The 20349-nt window shown below is 36.1% G+C and overlaps 1 protein-coding gene across 1 annotated transcript; it reads right to left on the bottom strand.

Annotated features, from left to right (window-relative positions):
• Positions 1–14606: 14606 nt before the first annotated feature.
• On the bottom strand, positions 14607–19513 carry LOC130625351 (uncharacterized). Its single transcript, XM_057440430.1, has 7 exons — positions 18968–19513; positions 18655–18837; positions 18417–18562; positions 18083–18254; positions 17123–17845; positions 16367–16698; positions 14607–16133 (listed from the first exon to the last, which is right to left on the bottom strand). The coding sequence occupies exons 1-7, from the start codon at positions 19332–19334 to the stop codon at positions 15471–15473; spliced, it is 2586 nt and encodes an 861-aa protein (XP_057296413.1). The 5' UTR covers positions 19335–19513; the 3' UTR covers positions 14607–15470.
• Positions 19514–20349: the final 836 nt, after the last annotated feature.

Below are 20349 nucleotides of genomic sequence, written 5' to 3'. Positions count from 1 at the left end.
GAATCTTTACTGGACGAACTACCGTATATTCAAGTTTACTTTAACAGACTGGCTGTTATGTGACAAGAAACACGCGGTTCTATTCTTACGCTTGGTTGCAAAAGTTAGGAATCCCATCATTAATGTAAGTGAAATTATTGTAAGCAATCGTCGGATCATTTAACAGCAGATCATCAAATCACTTAAGAAACACCACCGTCTTCATCTACAACTTCGACTTTAACGTATAGTGCCTTTACCGACGTTTGCACAATGGATTGGCTAAACTGTCTGCGCGGTATGCAACACACATTTGTTGAAGTACTAAAAAAATATATTTCTAATTATTTTATTATACTAATGGAGACAGTTTGATTGAAGGAAATTGGTTGAAGGAATTAAATATATTTATAATTGCTTTATTATATTATTGCAGACACTTTGATTGACGATATGCACATGATCGACCACTATACGCCATGATACAGAATGTTGGAGAATCTGGACATCGATCCCGGTACCTCTTGCATGCGAAGCGAGCGCTCTACCATATGAGCTAATTCCCCTATGACATATGACTTGTGACAGCAATAAGGAAATTGAATGAGAATCTTCACTGGACGAACAACCGTATATTCAAATTTACGTGAACAGAATGCCTATTATGTGACAAGAAACACGCGGTCCTATTTTTACGATTGGACATGAAAGTCGAGAATCACATCATTAATTTAAGTGAAATTATTGTAAGCAATCTTCGGATCATTCAGCAACGGATCGTCGAATCACTTAAGAAAGAACACCGTCTTTATCTACAACTTTGCCTTTAACGTATAGTGCCTTTAAAGACGTGTGCACAATGGATTGGCTAAATTGTTTGCGGGGTATGAAATATACATTATTTGAAGGACTTAAATATATTTCTAAATATTTTATTATACTAATGCAGACACTTTGATTGACGATATGTACATGATCGACCACTATACGCACTAATACAGAATGTTGGAGAATCCGGGCATGGATTCCGGTACTTTTTGGATGCAAAGCGAGCGCTCTACCATATGGGTTAATTCCCCTATGACATATGACTTGTGACAGCAGTAAAGAAAGTGAATGAAAATCTTCACTGCACGAGTTGCCGTATATTGAAATTTACGTGAACAGACTGCCTATTATGTTACAAGAAACACCCGGTCCTATTTTTACGATTGGACATGAAAGTCGAAAGTCACATCAATAAATTAAGTGAAATTATTGTAAGCAATCGTCGGCTCATTCAGCAATGGATCATCGAATCACTTAAGAAAGAACACCGTCTTCATATACAACTTCGACTATACCATATGTTGCCTTTACCGACGTGTGTACAATGGATTGGCTAATATGTCTGCACGGTATGCAACATACATTGGTTGAAGGAATATAAAACAATATTTCTAATTATTATATTATGCTAATGCAGACACTTTGATTGACGATATGCACATGATCAAACACGATAGGCAATATTACCGAATGTTGGAGAATCCGGGAATCGATCCCGGTACCTCTCGCATGCGAAGCGAGCGCTCTACAATAAGAGCTAATTCCCCTATGACATATGACTTCTGACAGCAATAAGGAAATTGAATGACAATCTTTACTGGACGAACTACTGTATATTCAAGTTTACTTTAACAGACTGGCTGTTATGTGACAAGAAACACGTGGTCCTATTCTTACGTTTGGTTGCGAAAGTTGAGAATCCCATCATTAATGTAAGTGAAATTATTGTAAGCAATCGTCGGATCATGCAGCAGCGGATCAGCAAATCCCATAAGAAAGAAAACCGTCTTCATCTACAACTTCCCCTTTAACGTATAGTCCCTTTACCGACGTTTGCACAATGGATTGTCTAAACTATCTGCGCGGAATGCAACATACATATGTTGAATTACTAAAAATATATATTTCTAATTATTTTTATATACTAATGGAGACACTTTGATTGAAGGACATTGGTTGAAGGACTTAAATATATTTCTAATTATCTTATTATGCCAATGCAGACACTTTGATTAACGATATGCACATGATTGACCACCATACGCAATAATACAGAATGTTGGAGAATCTGGGCATCGATCCCGTTACCTCTCGCATGCGAAGCGAGCGCTCTACCATATGAGCTAATTCGCTTATGAAATATGACTTGTGACAGCAGTAAGGAAATTGAATGAGAATCTTCACTGGACGAACAACCGTATATTCAAATTTACGTGAACAGAATGCCTATTATGTGACAAGAAACACGCGGTCCTATTTTTACGATTGGACATGAAAGTCGAGAATCACATCATTAATTTAAGTGAAATTATTGTAAGCAATCTTCGGATCATTCAGCAACGGATCGTCGAATCACTTAAGAAAGAACACCGTCTTTATCTACAACTTTGACTTTAACGTATAGTGCCTTTACCAACGTTTGCACAATGGATTGGCTAAACTGTCTGCGCGGTATGCAACACACATTTGTTGAAGTACTAAAAAAATATATTTCTAATTATTTTATTATACTAATGGAGACACTTTGATTGAAGGAAATTGGTTGAAGGAATTAAATATATTTATAATTGCTTTATTATACTATTGCAGACACTTTGATTGACGATATGCACATTATCGACCACTATACGCCATGATACAGAATATTGGAGAATCTGGGCATCGATCCCGGTACCTCTCGCATGCGAAGCGAGCGCTCTACCATATGAGCTAATTCCCTTATCACATATGACTTGTGACAGCAGTAAGGAAATTGAATGAGAATCTTCACTGGACGAACAACCGTGTATTCAAATTTACGTGAACAGACTGCCTATTATGTGACAAGAAACACGCGGTCCTATTTTTACGATTGGACATGAAAGTCGAGAATCACATCATTAATTTAAGTGAAATTATTGTAAGCAATCTTCGGATCATTCAGCAACGGATCGTCGAATCACTTAAGAAAGAACACCGTCTTTATATACAACTTTGCCTTTAACGTATAGTGCCTTTAAAGACGTGTGCACAATGGATAGGCTAAATTGTTTGCGGGGTATGAAATATACATTATTTGAAGAACTTAAATATATTTCTAATTATTTTATTATACTAATGCAGACACTTTGATTGACGATATGTACATGATCGACCACTATACGCACTAATACAGAATGTTGGAGAATCCGGGCATGGATTCCGGTACTTTTTGGATTCAAAGCGAGCGCTCTACCATATGATTTAATTCCCCTATGACATATGACTTGTGACAGCAGTAAAGAAATTGAATGAAAATCTTCACTGCACGAGTTACCGTATATTGAAGTTTACGTGAACAGACTGCCTATTATGTTACAAGAAACACCCGGTCCTATTTTTACGATTGGACATGAAAGTCGATAGTCACATCAATAAATTAAGTGAAATTATTGTAAGCAATCGTCAGATCATTCAGCAATGGATCATCGAATCACTTAAGAAAGAACACCGTCTTCATATACAAATTCGACTATACCATATGTTGCCTTTACCGACGTGTGTACAATGGATTGGCTAATATGTCTGCACGGTATGCAACATACATTGGCTGAAGGAATATAAAACAATATTTCTAATTATTATATTATGCTAATGCAGACACTTTGATTGACAATATGCACATGATCAAACACCATACGCAATATTACCGAGTGTTGGAGAATCCGGGAATCGATCCCGATACCTCTCGCATGCGAAGCGAGCGCTCTACAATAAGAGCTAATTCCCCTATGACATATGACTTTTGACAGCAGTAAGGTTTTTGACTGATAATCTTCACTGGATGAACTGCCGTATATTCAAATTCTACGTGAACAGACTGCCTATTATGTGACAAGAAACACGCAGTCCTATTCTTACGTTTGGTTATGAAAGTCGACAATCACAGCATTATTTTAAGTGAAATTATTGTAAGCAATCATCGGATCATTCAGCAGCGGATCATCGAATCACTTAAGAAAGAACACCGTCTTCATCTACAACTTCGCCTTTACCGTATGTTGCCTTAACCGACGTGCGCACAATGGATTGGCTAAATTGTCTGCGCGGTATGCCACATACATTGGTTGAAGGAATATAAAAATATATTTCTAATTATAACATTATACTAATGCAGACACATTGATTGACGATATGCACATGATCAAACACTATACGGATTAATACAGAATGTTGGAGAATCCGGGCATCGATCCCGGTACCTCTCGCATGCGAAGCGAGCGCTCTACAATATGAGCTAATTCCCCTATGACATTTGACTTGTGACAGCAATAAGGAAATTGAATGAGAATCTTTACTGGACGAACTACCGTATATTCAAGTTTACTTTAACAGACTGGCTGTTATGTGACAAGAAGCACGCGGTCCTATTCTTACGTTTGGTTGCCAAAGTTGAGAATCCCATTATTAATGTAAGTGAAATGATTGTAAGCAATCGTCGGATCATTCAGCAGCAGATCATCGAATCACTTTAGAAAGAACAGCGTCCTTATCTGCAACTTCGCCTGTAACATATAGTGCCCTTACCGATGTTTGCAAATAGGATTGGGTAAATTGTCTGCGCGGTATGCAACATACATTGGTTGAAGGACTAATTATATTTATAATTATTTTATTATACTATTGCAGACATTTTGATTGACGATATGCACATTATCAACCACTATATGCAATAATACAGAATGTTGGAGAATCCGAACATCGATCGCGGTACCTCTCGCATGCGAAGCGAGCGCTCTACTATATGAGCTAATTCCCGTATGACACATGACTTGTGACAGCAATAAGGAAACTGAATGAAAATCTTCACTGGACGAACTACCGTATAATCACATTTACGTGAGCAGACTGCCTATTATGTGACAAAAAACACATTATTGTAAGCAATCGTCGGATCTATCAGCAGCGGATCATCGAATTACTTAAGAAAGAACACCGTCTTTATCTGAAACTTCGCCTTCAACACATAGTACCTTTACCGACGTTTGCAAAAATTTATTGGGTAAATTGTCTGCGCGGTATGCAACATACATTGGTTGAAGGACTTAAATATATTTATTGTTGGCACATGATCGACCACTATACGCAATAATACAGAATGTTGGAGAATCCGGGCATCGATCCCGGTACTTCTCGGATGCGAAACGAGCGCTCTACAATATGAGCTAATTCCCCTATGACACATGACTTGTGACAGCAATAAGGAAATTGAATGAGAATCTTTACTGGACGTACTACCGTATATTCAAGTTTACTTTAACAGACTGGCTGTTATGTGACAAGAAACACGCGGTCCTATTCTTACGTTTGGTTGCGAAAGTTGAGAATCCGATCATTAATTTAAGTGAAATTATTGTAAGCAATCGTCGGATCATTCAGCAGCGGATCATCAAATCACTTAAGAAAGAACACCGTCTTCATCTACAACTTCGCCTTTACCGTATGTTGCCTTTACCGACGTGTGCACAATGGATTGGCTAAATTGTCTGCGCGGGATGCAACATACATTGGTTGAAGGAATATAAAACTATATTTCTAATTATTACATTATACTAATGCAAACACTTTGAATGACGATATGCACATGATCGACATTTATACGCAATAATACAGAATGTTGGAGAATCCGGGCATCGATCCCGGTACCTTTCGCATGCGAAGCGAGCGCTCTACTATATGAGCTAATTCCCGTATGACACATGACTTGTGGCAGCAATAAGGAAACTGAATGAAAATCTTCACTGGACGAACTACCGTATATTCAAATTTACGTGAACGGAGTGCCTATTATGTGACAAGAAACACGCGGTCCTATTTTTGCGATTGGACATGAAAGTCGAAAATGACATCAATAATTTAAGTGAAATGATTGTAAGCAATCGTCGGATCATTCAGCAGCGGACCATTGAATCACTTAAGAAAAAACACCGTCTTTTTCTGAAACTTCGCCTTTAACATATAGTGCCTCTACCTATGTTTGAAAAATGGAATGGGTAAATTGTCTGCGCGGTATGCAACATACATTGATTGAAGGACTTAAATATATTTATCACTTCTTTATTATTCTAATGCAGACACTTTGATTGACGATATGCACATGATCGATCACTATACGCAAAAATACAGAATGTTGGAGAATCCGGGCATCGACTCCGGTACTTCTCGTATGCGAAACGAGGGCTCTACCATATGAGCTAATTCCCCTATGAGATATGACTTGAGACAGCAATAAGGAAATTGAATGACCATCTTCACTGGACAAACTACCGTATATTCAAATTTATGTGAACAGACTGCCTATTATGTGACGAGAAACACGCGGTCCTATTTTTACGATTGGACATGAAAGCCGAGAGGCACATCATTAATGTGTGTGAAATTATTGTAAGCAATCGTCGGATTATTCAGCAGCAGATCATCGATTCACTTAAGAAAGAACATCATCTTTATCTGCAACTTCGCCTTCAACATATAGTTGCTCTATCGATCTTTGCAAAATGGATTGGATAAATTGTCTACGCGGAATGCAACATACATTGGTTAAAGGACTAAAAATGTAAAATTCTAATTATTTTATTATACTAATGCAGACACTTTGACTGAGGATATGCACATGATCGACCACTATACGCAATAATACAGAATGTTGGAGAATCCGGGCATCGATCCGGTACTTCTCGCATGCGAAGCGAGCGCTCTACCATAAGAGCTAATTCCGCTATGACATATGACTTTTGACAGCAAAAGGAAATTGAATGAGAATCTTTACCGGACGAACTACCGTATATTCAAATTTACGTGAGCAGACTGCCTATTATGTGACAAGAAACGCGCGGTCCTATTTTTACAATTGGATAGGAAAGTCGAGAATCACATCATTAATTTAAGTGAAATTATTGTAAGCAATCTTCGGATCATTCAGCAGCGGATCATCTAATCAGTTAAGAAAGAACACCGTCTTCATCTACAACTTCGCCTTTAACGTATAGTGCCTTTACCGAAGTTTGCACAATGGATTGGCTAAATTGTTTGCGGGGTATGCAATATACATTGGTTGCAGGACTTAAATATATTTCTAATTATTTTGTTACACTAATGGTGACATTTTGATTGAAGGACATTGGTTGAAGGACATAATTATATTTCTAATTATTTTATTATACCAATGCAGACACTTTGATTGACGATATGCACATGATCGACACCTATACGCAATAATACAGAATGTTGGAGAATCTGGGCATCGAACACGGTACCTTTCGCATGCGAAGCGAGCGCTCTACCATATGAGCTATTTCCCCTATGACATATGACTTGTGACAGCAATAAAGAAGTTGAATAAAAATCTTCACTGGACGAACAACCGTATATTCAAATTTACGTGAACAGAATGCCTATTATGTGACAAGAAACACGCGGTCCTATTTTTACGATTGGACATGAAAGTCGAGAATCACATCATTAATTTAAGTGAAATTATTGTAAGCAATCTTCGGATCATTCAGCAACGGATCGTCGAATCACTTAAGAAAGAACACCGTCTTTATCTACAACTTTGACTTTAACGTATAGTGCCTTTACCAACGTTTGCACAATGGATTGGCTAAACTGTCTGCGCGGTATGCAACACACATTTGTTGAAGTACTAAAAAAATATATTTCTAATTATTTTATTATACTAATGGAGACACTTTGATTGAAGGAAATTGGTTGAAGGAATTAAATATATTTATAATTGCTTTATTATACTATTGCAGACACTTTGATTGACGATATGCACCTTATCGACCACTATACGCCATGATACAGAATATTGGAGAATCTGGGCATCGATCCCGGTACCTCTCGCATGCGAAGCGAGCGCTCTACCATATGAGCTAATTCCCTTATCACATATGACTTGTGACAGCAGTAAGGAAATTGAATGAGAATCTTCACTGGACGAACAACCGTGTATTCAAATTTACGTGAACAGACTGCCTATTATGTGACAAGAAACACACGGTCCTATTTTTACGATTGGACATGAAAGTCGAGAATCACATCATTAATTTAAGTGAAATTATTGTAAGCAATCTTCGGATCATTCAGCAACGGATCGTCGAATCACTTAAGAAAGAACACCGTCTTTATATACAACTTTGCCTTTAACGTATAGTGCCTTTAAAGACGTGTGCACAATGGATAGGCTAAATTGTTTGCGGGGTATGAAATATACATTATTTGAAGAACTTAAATATATTTCTAATTATTTTATTATACTAATGCAGACACTTTGATTGACGATATGTACATGATCGACCACTATACGCACTAATACAGAATGTTGGAGAATCCGGGCATGGATTCCGGTACTTTTTGGATTCAAAGCGAGCGCTCTACCATATGATTTAATTCCCCTATGACATATGACTTGTGACAGCAGTAAAGAAATTGAATGAAAATCTTCACTGCACGAGTTACCGTATATTGAAATTTACGTGAACAGACTGCCTATTATGTTACAAGAAACACCCGGTCCTATTTTTACGATTGGACATGAAAGTCGATAGTCACATCAATAAATTAAGTGAAATTATTGTAAGCAATCGTCGGATCATTCAGCAATGGATCAACGAATCACTTAAGAAAGAACACCGTCTTCATATACAAATTCGACTATACCATATGTTGCCTTTACCGACGTATGTACAATGGATTGGCTAATATGTCTGCACGGTATGCAACATACATTGGCTGAAGGAATATAAAACAATATTTCTAATTATTATATTATGCTAATGCAGACACTTTGATTGACAATATGCACATGATCAAACACCATACGCAATATTACCGAGTGTTGGAGAATCCGGGAATCGATCCCGATACCTCTCGCATGCGAAGCGAGCGCTCTACAATAAGAGCTAATTCCCCTATGACATATGACTTTTGACAGCAATAAGGAAATTGAATGAGAATCTTTACTGGACGAACTACTGTATATTCAAGTTTACTTTAACAGACTGGGTGTTATGTGACAAGAAACACATTATTGTAAGCAATCTTAGGATTATTCAGCAGCAGATCATCGAATCACTTAAGAAAGAACAGCGTTCTTATCTGCAACTTCGCCTGTAACATATAGTGCCTTTACCGATGTTTGCAAAATGGATTGAGTAAATTGTCTGCGCGGTATGCAACATACATTGGTTGAAGGACTTAATTATATTTATAATTACTTTATTACACTATTGCAGACACTTTGATTGACAATATGCACATGATTGACCACTATACGCAATAATACAGAATGTTGGAGAATCCGGACATCGATCCCGGTACCTCTCGCATGCGAAGCAAGCGCTCTACCATAGGAACTAATTCCCTTATGACATATGACTTGTGACAGCAGTAAGGTTTTTGACTGATAATCTTCACTGGATGAACTGCCGTATATTCAAATTCTACGTGAACAGACTGCCTATTATGTGACAAGAAACACGCAGTCCTATTCTTACGTTTGGTTATGAAAGTCGACAATCACAGCATTATTTTAAGTGAAATTATTGTAAGCAATCATCGGATCATTCAGCAGCGGATCATCGAATCACTTAAGAAAGAACACCGTCTTCATCTACAACTTCGCCTTTACCGTATGTTGCCTTAACCGACGTGCGCACAATGGATTGGCTAAATTGTCTGCGCGGTATGCCACATACATTGGTGGAAGGAATATAAAAATATATTTCTAATTATAACATTATACTAATGCAGACACATTGATTGACGATATGCACATGATCAAACACTATACGGATTAATACAGAATGTTGGAGAATCCGGGCATCGATCCCGGTACCTCTCGCATGCGAAGCGAGCGCTCTACAATATGAGCTAATTCCCCTATGACATTTGACTTGTGACAGCAATAAGGAAATTGAATGAGAATCTTTACTGGACGAACTACCGTATATTCAAGTTTACTTTAACAGACTGGCTGTTATGTGACAAGAAGCACGCGGTCCTATTCTTACGTTTGGTTGCCAAAGTTGAGAATCCCATTATTAATGTAAGTGAAATGATTGTAAGCAATCGTCGGATCATTCAGCAGCAGATCATCGAATCACTTTAGAAAGAACAGCGTCCTTATCTGCAACTTCGCCTGTAACATATAGTGCCCTTACCGATGTTTGCAAATAGGATTGGGTAAATTGTCTGCGCGGTATGCAACATACATTGGTTGAAGGACTAATTATATTTATAATTATTTTATTATACTATTGCAGACGTTTTGATTGACGATATGCACATTATCAACCACTATATGCAATAATACAGAATGTTGGAGAATCCGAACATCGATCGCGGTACCTCTCGCATGCGAAGCGAGCGCTCTACTATATGAGCTAATTCCCGTATGACACATGACTTGTGACAGCAATAAGGAAACTGAATGAAAATCTTCACTGGACGAACTACCGTATAATCACATTTACGTGAGCAGACTGCCTATTATGTGACAAAAAACACATTATTGTAAGCAATCGTCGGATCTATCAGCAGCGGATCATCGAATTACTTAAGAAAGAACACCGTCTTTATCTGAAACTTCGCCTTCAACACATAGTACCTTTACCGACGTTTGCAAAAATTTATTGGGTAAATTGTCTGCGCGGTATGCAACATACATTGGTTGAAGGACTTAAATATATTTATTGTTGGCACATGATCGACCACTATACGCAATAATACAGAATGTTGGAGAATCCGGGCATCGATCCCGGTACTTCTCGGATGCGAAACGAGCGCTCTACAATATGAGCTAATTCCCCTATGACATATGACTTGTGACAGCAATAAGGAAATTGAATGAGAATCTTTACTGGACGTACTACCGTATATTCAAGTTTACTTTAACAGACTGGCTGTTATGTGACAAGAAACACGCGGTCCTATTCTTACGTTTGGTTGCGAAAGTTGAGAATCCGATCATTAATGTAAGTGAAATTATTGTAAGCAATCGTCGGATCATTCAGCAGCGGATCATCAAATCACTTAAGAAAGAACACCGTCTTCATCTACAACTTCGCCTTTACCGTATGTTGCCTTTACCGACGTGTGCACAATGGATTGGCTAAATTGTCTACGCGGGATGCAACATACATTGGTTGAAGGAATATAAAACTATATTTCTAATTATTACATTATACTAATGCAAACACTTTGAATGACGATATGCACATGATCGACATTTATACGCAATAATACAGAATGTTGGAGAATCCGGGCATCGATCCCGGTACCTTTCGCATGCGAAGCGAGCGCTCTACCATATGAGCTATTTCCCCTATGACATATGACTTGTGACAGCAATAAAGAAGTTAAATGAAAATCTTCACTGGACGAACTACCGTATATTCAAATTTACGTGAACGGAGTGCCTATTATGTGACAAGAAACACGCGGTCCTATTTTTGCGATTGGACATGAAAGTCGAAAATGACATCAATAATTTAAGTGAAATGATTGTAAGCAATCGTCGGATCATTAAGCAGCGGACCATTGAATCACTTAAGAAAAAACACCGTCTTTTTCTGAAACTTCGCCTTTAACATATAGTGCCTCTACCTATGTTTGAAAAATGGAATGGGTAAATTGTCTGCGCGGTATGCAACATACATTGATTGAAGGACTTAAATATATTTATCACTTCTTTATTATTCTAATGCAGACACTTTGATTGACGATATGCACATGATCGATCACTATACGCAATAATACAGAATGTTGGAGAATCCGGGCATCGATCCGGTACTTCTCGCATGCGAAGCGAGCGCTCTACCATAAGAGCTAATTCCGCTATGACATATGACTTTTGACAGCAAAAGGAAATTGAATGAGAATCTTTACCGGACGAACTACCGTATATTCAAATTTACGTGAGCAGACTGCCTATTATGTGACAAGAAACGCGCGGTCCTATTTTTACAATTTGATAGGAAAGTCGAGAATCACATCATTAATTTAAGTGAAATTATTGTAAGCAATCTTCGGATCATTCAGCAGCGGATCATCTAATCAGTTAAGAAAGAACACCGTCTTCATCTACAACTTCGCCTTTAACGTATAGTGCCTTTACCGAAGTTTGCACAATGGATTGGCTAAATTGTTTGCGGGGTATGCAATATACATTGGTTGCAGGACTTAAATATATTTCTAATTATTTTGTTACACTAATGGTGACATTTTGATTGAAGGACATTGGTTGAAGGACATAATTATATTTCTAATTATTTTATTATACCAATGCAGACACTTTGATTGACGATATGCACATGATCGACACCTATACGCAATAATACAGAATGTTGGAGAATCTGGGCATCGAACACGGTACCTTTCGCATGCGAAGCGAGCGCTCTACCATATGAGCTATTTCCCCTATGACATATGACTTGTGACAGCAATAAAGAAGTTGAATAAAAATCTTCACTGGACGAACTACCGTATATTCAAATTTACGTGAACAGAGTGCCTATTATGTGACAAGAAACACGCGGTCCTATTTTTGCGATTGGACATGAAAGTCGAGAATCCCAACATTAACGTAAGTGAAATTATTGTAAGCAATCGTCGGATTATTCAGCAGCGGATTATCGAATCACTTAAGAAAGAACATCATCTTTATCTGCAACTTCGCCTTCAACATATAGTTCCTCTATCGATCTTTGCAAAATGGATTGGGTAAATTGTCTGCGCGGAATGCAACATACATTGGTTAAAGGACTAAAAATATAAAATTCTAATTGTTTTATTATACTAATGCAGACACTTTGATTGACGATATGCACATGATCGACCACTATACGCAATAATACAGAATGTTGGAGAATCCGGGCATCGATTGCGGTACTTCTCGCACGCGAAGCGAGCGCTCTACCATATGAGCTAATTCCCCTATGACATATAACTTTTGACAGCAAAAGAAAATTGAATGAGAATCTTCACCGGACAAACTACCGTATATTCAAATTTACGTGAACAGACTGCCTACTATGTGACAAGAAACACGCGGTCCTATTTTTAAGATTGGACATGAAAGTCGAGAATCACATATTTAATTTAAGTGAAATTATTGTAAGCAATCGTCGGATCTTTCAGCAGCGGATCATTGAATCACCTAAGAAAGAACACCGTCTTCATCTACAACTTCGCCTTTACCGTATGTTGCCTTTACCTAAATTTTCACAATGGATTGGCTAAATTGTTTGCGGGGTATGCAATATACATTGGTTGAAGGACTTAAATATATTTCTAATTATTTTATTATACTAATGCAGACACATTGATTGAAGGACATTGGTTGAAGGACATAATTATATTTCTAATTATTTTATTATACCAATGCAGACACTTTGATTGACGATATGCACATGATCGACCCCTATACGCAATAATACAGAATGTTGGAGAATCTGGGCATCGAACCCGGTACCTTTCGCATGCGAAGCGAGCGCTCTACCATATGAGTTATTTCCCCTATGACATATGACTTGTGACAGCAATAAAGAAGTTGAATAAAAATCTTCACTGGACGAACTACCGTATATTCAAATTTACGTGAACAGAGTGCCTATTATGTGACAAGAAACACGCGGTCCTATTTTTGCGATTGGACATGAAAGTCGAGAATCCCATCATTAATGTAAGTGAAATTATTGTGAGCAATCGTCGGATTATTCAGCAGCGGATTATCGAATCACTTAAGAAAGAACATCATCTTTATCTGCAACTTCGCCTTCAACATATAGTTCCTCTATCGATCTTTGCAAAATGGATTGGGTAAATTGTCTGCGCGGAATGCAACATACATTGGTTAAAGGACTAAAAATATAAAATTCTAATTGTTTTATTATACTAATGCAGACACTTTGATTGACGATATGCACATGATCGACCACTATACGCAATAATACAGAATGTTGGAGAATCCAGGTATCGATCCCGGTACTTCTCGGATGCGAAGCGAGCGCTCTACCATATGAGCTAATTCCCCTATGACATATGACTTGTGACAGCAATAAAGAAACTGAATGACCATCTTCACTGGACAAACTACCATATATTCAAATTTATGTGAACAGACTGCCTATTATGTGACGAGAAACACGCCGTCCTATTTTTACGATTGGACATGAAAGCCGAGAGTCACATCATTAATGTGTGTGAAATTATTGTAAGCAATCGTCGGATCATTCAGCAGCGGATCTTCTAATCAGTTAAGAAAGAACACCGTCTTCATCTACAACTTCGCCTTTAACGTATAGTGCCTTTACCGAAGTTTGCACAATGGATTGGCTAAATTGTTTGCGGGGTATGCAATATACATTGGTTGCAGGACTTAAATATATTTCTAATTATTTTGTTATACTAATGGAGACACTTTGATTGAAGGACATTGGTTGAAGGACATAATTATATCTCGGGCAACTTACGGACAGTCTCCAATTATTTCGGGTAAAACACGGGTATACCGCGTTTTATCATAATCGTCTACCGCGTTTTGCTATCTGACGTGCTTTTTGTCGTTTCAAGTTTGTGAAGAAGACAAGAAGGTGCCGCCATTTTTGTGTTTTTGTGTTGACAGAAATGGTTGGTTGTACCATACATTTGGCTGTTAAGGTATTTGTGATCACGCAGTAAAAACAAGGTTTGTAATATTATTTATTCTATATATTTGAAATTTTCTATATTCTATTTGCCTATAGCTACCTGTCAAAATTATATATATAGTAGCTATAGCAAAAGCTAGCTATATATTTCTGGAAGTGTTTACCTAAACTTTGTAACTGTCAGAGCTATACATAGCCTTTCTGGCTGTTATATACATAGATATATACATAGATAGATATATACAATATAAAAACAGTTAGTCAAGAAATTAAACTGTTTATGTAGTTCTTAGATCACTGCAGATTACTTAGCTAAATAGTTGTGGGTGCAAATCCTACCTCTGTACGAAAGAGTAGCTTAATTAGAAAAGCAGTTTAGCTAGTATTCTCTTGATTTAGGGTGCAGATATATAACCCACATAATGGATTGTAAAAATGGACCTTTTTAAGACTGTTAGCTAGCTAGCTATTTCTTCTAAGTTTTGCACAATACAAGATTATTGCGTATTAAGCCCGTCAAAGCAACAACAAATACTTTGATATCTTTTTAAAGGTATTAATTTCCTTCTCGTGTTGTTCTTGTTTTTTCGTTTGTGCAAAATGATGATCCACAATAATATAAAAATACATTTCCCATACGAAACGTATCAGAAAAAAAGTTTTGTATATATATATATATCAAATGTTTTTATTTTAGCTAGCTCTGGCTAATTTGTTGAAAAATATGCTTCTTAAAATTTAAAAGCGCATATTGATCCTTTTGCTGAAAAACTAAATATTTGTCCATTGTTCAAGAATTTTTTTGGCGTGGTAATTTAATTTATATTTCTCCATGTAAATTTTATTTGATTTAAGCTCTTCTGTATTCGGCATCTTAAAATTTTTTGCTATGAAGTCTTTTTCCCAATCTTTCGTAGCTTTTTCTGCTTCATGCTGAACAGCCATCACTTTTTCACGAAAATGAATGATAAATGCTCTACATTTTTTTCTTGAATGTTCACTTTTAGTCAGCTTATATGACATATGATGACGGTCGAAGTCCTTCAATTTATCTGAATAGCCAAGAACATACATTATGTTCTTGCATACACCTGATTCAAGAATTGGGTTTTGGTCAGCTTTCGTCTGTCTGTCTCTACAGATCTTTTCCAACTTACTATTTTCTGCAGTTTTTTTAGGATTAGTAACTGAGTCAGCTATGCAAGGTTGTTGTTCCAATGTAATTGTGTTTGATGTTTCTTTCTCAAAATGAACAGCTTGGTCAACTTCTAAATCCAATAAGGAAGGTTGCTGTTCTAATGTGATATCTATCTCCATTTCTATCTCTTCATTATTATCATGTGATATATACGCATTATCATATTCTGCATTATCATCATCAGCCATCAGTTTGATATTACTTGTTATGTTTGCTTTTGGATTTGTAACGCCAGTCTGAGAGTAAGAAAGAGTTCATATGAGCTAAGAAGCAGGCTAGGTATCTGTAGAATTAAAGATAGATGTTGTCCAGATATAAGTAGATTAAGTTGGTTAGGACACTTGCAAGAATGAAGGAGGATAATTGGGTAAGAAAGTGTAGAAATAGACTTGATACAGAGGAATTTGAGTTGGGGGCTATTAATATACCCATCCTACAGACAGTAAGCCAAGAATGACGTATTACTTACTTCTTCAAGTGCCTTGCATTCTATTAAATCTCCATTTTCGTCGAAAGTATTTATCTTTGTGATTGGCAATTCAATACCACGATCAACGCATTTCTTCCAACAAGCTTCTACATCTTTTGCTACTGATTGCAGGTTGTCTTGTTTGAAATTTGTCATCAAAGGCCCTTCAACTCTGAAATCATCATCCTCTTTTCCATCATGAAATATGATAATATCATTTTCTCTATGCCACCAAACACCATTACCATAGAGCAAAAAATCTGCAATTCTTTCCAAGTGTGCCTGATATTTCCGTAGAGGTAAGTTAATGTTAAAACAACTTCTTTTCTCATCTGAAAATTCAAAAAAGTTTATTTCGAAACAAAATGACAATCATACACTTTTTATCACATGTTAAAATTTTAAACAAAATTAGAAAGATTAATGTTTGAATATCAAACCAGACTTTTTATTAAGTCAAGCACTTCAAAATATATTTAATTATCACATAGAACAGCCTTTCTGTTTCAGTTTATTCCATGACGACAGAACATTGCCTACGTAAAATGACATTTTCCTGTTTTGCGTTGGCAAACTCGTGTTCGACATTTGCAATTTATATTTGTTTTGCGGCCAAATGCTGCAGTACACAAATAACAGTTAAATATTTGCCAATGTGAATTGAAAACTTTTGTTTTCATGTGGACATTCGTCTCAGCAATTTCTGAATGCCAACATGAATTAGAAAGCCAGTAGAAACAGATATTTTAGACTTACCAAGTACACTCTCTGAAAATTTCGATATTTTAGATGTGTTAGTTGATTTTCTAGAACATTCTTTGGCAATAAATTTCTGTTCAGCTTGAATACGGATGATGCTATTATCACGTATGGATTCTAAGGATCTGGCTGATGTTCTCAAACTTATTTGATTAATTTTGCTGAATAGCTGTTCTTCATTCTCTGTGTGTAAGGAGCTTGGTGAGATAATTCTCGATACTTCTGCTAAATGTGTTGTCAAGCCATGATAATAAATGCCATAAAGCTTTTGTGTAGACATTGACTTTAAATTATGCCCAAACAGATCTTGGCACAACATGGCATGCTGGAAACTAATATTATGTAATCGTAGAATAATTCGTGGGGACCTTTTTTGGGATTTAAGATATGATAACCGAACTAGCTCCATCAATGTGTACAACAACTCTTTGATTTCCTTTCTGCAAGTGCTTTGCATTGATTGGTAAACAACTATTGATGACAGCCGATAGTCAGATCCTCTCACCTTGTCCTTCGAACCATATGTGGCATCTAGGGACTGTTGAAAAATTTTATTCTCTTGAGGTGTCAACACTTCATGCAAAACATCCCACAAATTCTTGATATGTCCTTTACAATCATGCAGTGGTTCAATCGGCATCACTTCATAATTAGCAAGATTCAAGGACTCCATTGTACTATGTTCATTTCCAAAGCAAAGAGCTGGAACACGGATAATTCCTTTAAAAAAAATTGTTGACTGAATTTATAAATTTTAATGAGTGTAATTTTGAAAATAAAATCAGAATTGTTTTTATGCTTTTCAATTTTCCTCAACATATCTGATTTTCTTTTGCTTTATTTGTAGAAAAATTTTCAGACAAATATCAACTAACATCAACTTATATAAAACTTTTGCGAAAAAGGCCAAAATTTGCAAAAGTTATTTTAGTTTATCAAAAATAAAATAGCCCTAACCTGTCAAATGATTTTTTAGTAGCTGTTCAAGGTCCTTTTTGTGCAACTTTTGATGAACTGGTAAGTCACGGTCAAGGTTTCTGTAATTTACTTCAAGACCCAGTTTCTCCACATTGAGTTGTTGAAATGGAGACACAGCTTTTTGTTGTTGTCCTGCTGGGCCTGATATTACCTAAAATAATCAAAAATAGTTAGTTAAAAATAGTTAATGTTATGTAATAGAAATCTATAAATTTGTCATTCATATTTTGTTTCATTTACCTGGAATAAATAATTTTCTATACTTTTTGTCAAAATTACAAATAACGAACAACTTATTTTGAAATTTATGTACCTTCTTCCTTCTTTGTTCCAAGGACACTATTTTGTTACTGTAGACATGGGCTATATCTGTAAATCTTGATTTTTTGCATCCACAAAGACAGGGAAAGTTTCCACCATGAGAGTTACCACTCTCGTATTGTATTTCAGGATGGTCACCTAAAATATAAATGAATTCCTGTTATCCTTTTTTAAATAAATTGTTGCATTATGCAGATTAAACTTGTGTGGATTGAATTCCATCAACATACCATGAAAAAACCTTATCACATCAACCACTTTCTTATCATTGACAATTAATGGGTCAGACAATTTTCTAATGTCATTAAGTCTGGTTTCGACATATGAAAGCTTCTCTGCAATGCTATCCTGGGCAAAACCAATAATATAAACGGATGGACGCTCCACAAGTTCTTGAACATCATGACAAATTCCTAAAATTTAATTTAGCGAACATTATTAAGTGGCATTTAATGTCTACTATCAAAGTAAAAAAAGTAAATATTTTTGATTTTAGATATCTAGAATTTTGGTGATCAATAACAATACTTCTAAATGACATACCTGTTTTTGCATACATTTCCTCATCTGTATAAAATAACTTGTCATCGTAAACAACTTTGACAGTCAATAGTAAATGGCCAGCACTCAAAAGTGATGCATGATCAGACCATAGTATGAAGTATCTTGTCAAAGCACCTTTTGGATTTCTCATAATCCCCAAACTTTGATGTTCTTCAAAAATCTTTCTGCGAATGTCACTCAGTGGTATACAACGACCAGATACTGTGAATTCTTCATTGAAAATCACTCCATTCTTTATCACAGCTTTTTTATATTTTTTTGGCTCAACCAAAGATCCTAATAGAATATCTCCAGATTCAATCTTCTTCAGTATCTCCTCTTTTATTTTTTCAAATGTAGGGGGCATAGGAACCGACACTCCACTTCCATCTGTAAAAAATGAAATGTTCTCAATATCTCTCTTTCTGAACAAGGAATGTTAAGTTGATTGTACAAACGCTACGATATATACATCCTCTTTTTGTATAATACATATTTCTAAAAGTATTGTGAAGATGCAATGTGTTTTAGGTAAACATTGTTCTACACACAGAAATCTACTGTAACACTTGAAAGAATTTAAGAATCTTTTGCTATAAATTATACAGATTTGATGACAAGACACAATGTTGGAAGCGTACATTATATATCAATTCTTCTTTTTTTTAGGTACTCACCTGGAAACTTTTCATATTTTCGACGATATTTGCATGGGTTAACAAAATTGTTTGCAAATTTTGATAAATCAACACCGTTATCTTCGAGAAATTCCTTAACAACTGTATTTCCAGTAGTTCCAGGTATATGATATTTTCGGGCCAAGTCAGAGTAATTTATCTGCAAGAGGAAATAAATCGATGTGTCACACAAGTTATTTTTTTGTTCAAAATTGGACAATGATATAAATGGCAATGTGTTCAACACAAATGTTAACAGATACATGAAGATATACCTTACTACCAACATCCATTCCTAACACTTCTTCAAGTAGAGCATGACGATCGAAATTTAATTTGTTTGGATCTGGACTATGTCGTTTTTTCTTGATTGGTGTGTCATCTACGTCTTGATTTTGTTGTAATTTTGTCCGCCCTATGGTTAGAAACAACTCCTTAATATATTTTGTTTAAAATAATTTTTACAGTTTTTAGTTTAGTCAATAATGATTTGCGAGACTGAATTCTACGAACCTAAGGTTTTATTTATTTTTGCTATTTTTTTTGCATTTATTCACACAGCAACTTATTTTCATAACATAGTTTTAATTATTTCTGCGTGTTAATTTCGTGGGGTTATATACTTCATCATGATATATGTTGATTGCTTATTTTTTCATTTTAATATTTGTTTATATATATATATATGCGTGTATATAATTATTT

This window comes from Hydractinia symbiolongicarpus, chromosome 14 (genome assembly GCF_029227915.1).
Source record: "Hydractinia symbiolongicarpus strain clone_291-10 chromosome 14, HSymV2.1, whole genome shotgun sequence".
Taxonomy (NCBI): Eukaryota; Metazoa; Cnidaria; class Hydrozoa; order Anthoathecata; family Hydractiniidae; genus Hydractinia; species Hydractinia symbiolongicarpus.
This window is presented reverse-complemented; position numbering and strand designations above follow the sequence as displayed.

What these genes read in the sequence shown, in the direction of transcription:
- LOC130625351 (XM_057440430.1), bottom strand. Translation starts at nt 19,334, where the DNA reads ATGCCCCCTACATTTGAAAAAATAAAAGAGGAGATACTGAAGAAGATT. An exon ending in ATTTTCAGAGAGTGTACTTG is followed by an intron (nt 16,699 to 17,122) that starts GTAAGTCTAAAA and finishes TTGAATTTTCAG; the next exon opens with ATGAGAAAAGAAGTTGTTTT. An exon ending in AATGCAAGGCACTTGAAGAA is followed by an intron (nt 16,134 to 16,366) that starts GTAAGTAATACG and finishes TCTTACTCTCAG; the next exon opens with ACTGGCGTTACAAATCCAAA.